Source organism: Gracilinanus agilis, chromosome 1 (genome assembly GCF_016433145.1).
Source record: "Gracilinanus agilis isolate LMUSP501 chromosome 1, AgileGrace, whole genome shotgun sequence".
In the NCBI taxonomy this organism is placed as follows: domain Eukaryota; kingdom Metazoa; phylum Chordata; class Mammalia; order Didelphimorphia; family Didelphidae; genus Gracilinanus; species Gracilinanus agilis.
Genome location: NC_058130.1, coordinates 788,105,114 through 788,109,268, shown reverse-complemented (window position 1 = coordinate 788,109,268; position 4,155 = coordinate 788,105,114). Strand labels below are relative to the sequence as shown.

Genomic DNA, 4,155 nt, shown 5'->3' with positions numbered 1-4,155 from the left:
AGGAGCCTCTCCATGCTGCCCAAGTCTGCCATCCAAGGGAATATTTCTCTCAGCATCAGGCAGGGTTGGGAGCAGTTTTCAGTCATGAGGAAGGGACAAGGGCTGGTATGCTGAGTCCCAGAGCCAGGGCCCTCCTGCTGCCTGGCTCTCCTGTAAAAGGACTTTGCATTGTGTAATAATGGGGCCTTGGGATTCCCTTTGGTGCTCCTGAAGTCCGAGATCAAATGCACGTTAGAGAATCTCAGACATGGAAGTAATTTCAGGGCTGATTCTGTCTTGCCTCTCCCTGGCCTGGAATTGTGTCCATAGTTCTTTAGAAGCCCTCTAGGTCCCAGCTCCAGGGCAACCAATCTTGAGAGAGAAAGAGATCTAATGGAGGGGGGTCCGATTGGGGGCTTCAGGAGAATCAGACTGAGGATTCTGAGGGGAAGTATAGCAGAGAAAACAAGGGAAAGGCACCGGTACAACCCACTGTGAATAGCTATCTCTAGCAGTTTAGCTGTGAACCAGAAGGCAGATGTTGGACAGTATCTCATGGAGAAAAAGGGATAAAGTGAGAGTATTTGGAGCATTGGGGAGAAATGGTTTATTGGTTCCCAGAGTAAGTCATAAGCTCATTAGTGTTGGAATGGCTAAAGATGAAAAAACAATGGAAGGAATAGGCTTCTTTACCCATGGAGAGATTTTCCTCATTTGGAAGAATAGTGACTTATAAAGACATGAGAGCCTATAGAGAAACCGCTGGGATCTTCATGATTGGGTCTGCTCTCTTTCCAACTGAGTTACTGTTGATTGCTGAGAAATATGGGCAAGAGAGAGACAGAAACACGGCTGAGGCCAGAGCATGCATTTGCCTTCTGGGAGAGAGATCAGCAAGGATCCTGGTAGAGCTTGGGCCTGACATAAATCCTGGACCCAGTCAGTAAACATGTATTGAATAATAAATGTGTTCTGGGAACCAGGCTAAGCCCTGAGCATACAAAGGAAGGGAAACACCAATCTGAGCTATGCAGGAGCTCCCAATCTAGAACCCAGGCTTGGAGGTGGCTTACAAGGAAGCAACACATCCCAAATCTCACTCTGAGATGATCCAGGGAGAATGGAATGTTGCCGAATGGAAGTGCATTTAATGAAACTGGGAAATCAGGAACTGGAGGAGTGAAGAGAATGATTGTTTAAGAATAAAAAGAATCAAAGGAGGAAATAATTGAAATTCTATGATAAAAATAAACATCACCATTTGCATATGGCCGCTAGTATGTTTCATACACTTTATAAATGTTTTCTCATTTGATCCTCTTAGGAACCCTAGGGGTCACTTGATATTATTATGTTCATGTTATAGTGAAGGAGCCTGAGACCAACCGAGCTCCTGTGACTTTCCCAGTCTTAAAAGTCTTAGCTAGTTTCTGAGGTACAATGAGAATGTGCCACCACCTGTATTGGGATTTTTAGGAAGAATATCATGAAAATGCCAGTATCTATATAAGGTAGGAATTAGAAAGAAAATTGTATGAGCTTTCTTGCCCATTTCCTTACAAAAGGATCATGGACTCAATTTACTGTATGAGACATATTTTTATACATGAGAAATGCCATATTTTTGTTTAAATTGTATTTAGTAAAAGGATTTTATTTTAGTGAAAAGAGGCATTTAAAGAGAAGTAATGACTGCTATCAAGGAGTAGGGAACAGAACAAAAAAGGTTGAAAGAAATCACAAAGGGAAGTACATAGTGACTACAGAGAAGTTAGATCATGAAAAAATAGCAATATTTATTCTACATGCACCCGGTGTTGTCATACCTATGAAGAAATGATTGAATGTATAGACAATGAAAATGAAAACAAAAAGATTGAAAGTGAATTGTCTAGTACTGTGGACAGATCATATCCAGTTACAAGATTTGGTCTCAGCTTCCAGGATTTTAGCATAAGTCATTCATCCAGCCTTTCTGAGGACATGTTCTGAGTTAGGAATATAGTAAGTTTAGTCTGTCCAAAATCCCAGATTATTAATGAAGAGCCAATGTGATCACATGGGAGGCTGTTTGTTATTTAAATTGTTTGTTACCTTTGAGATAATGGCCTTTTCAAAGGATGGATTGTTCTCATTTAAGTTGGAAGACTTTTCTTTTTACCTGAGGAAATAGGATATAAAAAGGTTTATGTTTTGACAGTTGAGGAAAGGAGATAGTTATATATGTGCAAACAAAATTCTCTACATATTTTACTGTTTGTTTCTTTTAGGAGAGATCAGACCTGAAATGAAGGTGAATCCAACAGAGGTGAGCCTTCCTTTGGAAAAAGTGGACCTACAAAGATACATGAGTGATGGTCTCTATAACTTGGCTTTCAGAGAATTCTGTGTTGCTAATCAAAATTTATCTCATATTAAACATCAAAGAATGCACACTGAGGAAAAATCTAGTGAATGTAATCAGTGCAGAAAGACTTTTATGCACAGTGCCAGTCTTGCTGGACATCAGAGAATCCACTCTGGTGAGAGACCTTATGAATGCAAACAGTGTTTAAAGGCATTTAGTGAGAGGTCCAGTCTTGCTAGACATCAGAGAATCCATACTGGGGAGAAACCTTATGAATGCAAACAGTGTGGAAAAGCATTCAGTTTGAGCTCCAGCCTTGCTTATCATCAGAGAACCCACACTGGGGAGAAACCTTATAAATGCAAGCAGTGTGGAAAGACATTCAGTCGGAGCTCTGGTCTTGCTGTACATAAGAGAATCCACACTGGGGAGAAACCTTATAAATGCAAACAGTGTGGAAAAACATTCAGTAGCAGCTCCAATCTTGCTAGACATCAGAGAATCCACACTAGGGAGAAACCTTATGAATGCAAACAATGTGGAAAGGCATTCAAAATGAGCTCCCATCTTGCTGCACATCAGAGAATCCATACTGGAGAGAAAGTTTATGAATGCAAGCAATGTGGAAATACATTCACTCTGATTTCTAATCTTGCTCTACATCAGAGAGTACATACTGGGGAGAAACCCTATGAATGCAAACAGTGTGGAAAGACTTTCAGTCAGAGCTCCAATCTTGTTGTACATCAGAGAATCCATACTGGAGAGAAACCTTATGAATGCAAGCAATGTGGAAAAACATTCAGAACGAGTTCCAGTCTTGTTGTGCATCAGAGAACTCACAGTGGGGAAAAACCTCATAAATGCAAGCAGTTTGGAAAGGCATTCAGAAATAACTACAGTTTTGCACTACATCAGAGAATCCACGCTGGGGAGAAACCTTATGAATGCAAACAGTGTGGAAAGAAATTCAGTCAGAGCTCCAGCCTTGCTTATCATCAGAGAATCCACACTGGGGAGAAACCTTATGAATGCAAACAGTGTGGAAAGACGTTCAGTCAGAGCTCTGGTCTTGCTTATCATCAGAGAATCCACACTGGGGAGAAACCTTATGAATGCAAACAGTGTGGAAAAACATTCAGTGGCAGCTCCAATCTTGCTAGACATCAGAGAATCCACACTAGGGAGAAACCTTATGAATGCAAACAGTGTGGAAAGGCATTCAAAATGAGCTCCCATCTTGCTGCACATCAGAGAATCCATACTGGAGAGAAAGTTTATGAATGCAAGCAATGTGGAAATACATTCACTCTGATTTCCAGTCTTGCTCTACATCAGAGAGTACATACTGGGGAGAAACCCTATGAATGCAAACAGTGTGGAAAGACTTTTAGTCAGAGCTCCAATCTTGTTGTACATCAGAGAGTACATACTGGGGAGAAACCCTATGAATGCAAACAGTGTGGAAAGACTTTCAGTCAGAGCTCCAATCTTGTTGTACATCAAAGAATCCATACTGGAGAGAAGCCTTATGAATGCAAGCAGTTTGGAAAGGCATTCAGAAATAACTCCAGTTTTGCACTACATCAGAAAATCCATACTGGGGAAGAACCTTAAGAATACAAGCTATGTGGAAAGATGTTTGCATGCAGCTCCAGTCTTGCTTTTGTGTTAAGGAAATTTACCCCATCCTGTTCCTGGGGAGGTCTAACTGGTGTGAGCCAGAACTTGACTGAGAGGCAATGAGTGTTTGATGGAAATCATTGATTGAGGATAGAATGCCAGCAAGAAAGAGGCATCATGAGATGAGGGTAGTGTGATGTCCCCTG

At 41.1% G+C, this 4,155-nt stretch overlaps 1 protein-coding gene across 1 annotated transcript in view; it reads left to right on the top strand.

Annotated features, from left to right (window-relative positions):
* Positions 1-3,943, top strand: part of LOC123230476 (zinc finger protein 420-like) — an 8,934-nt gene extending 4,991 nt beyond the window's left edge. The window contains exons 2-3 of the mRNA XM_044656624.1: positions 2,250-2,287; positions 2,696-3,943. Coding sequence (XP_044512559.1) covers positions 2,250-2,287; positions 2,696-3,943 — 1,286 coding nt within the window. The remainder of the gene's footprint in view (positions 1-2,249; positions 2,288-2,695) is intronic.
* The last annotated feature ends 212 nt before the right edge of the window (positions 3,944-4,155 follow it).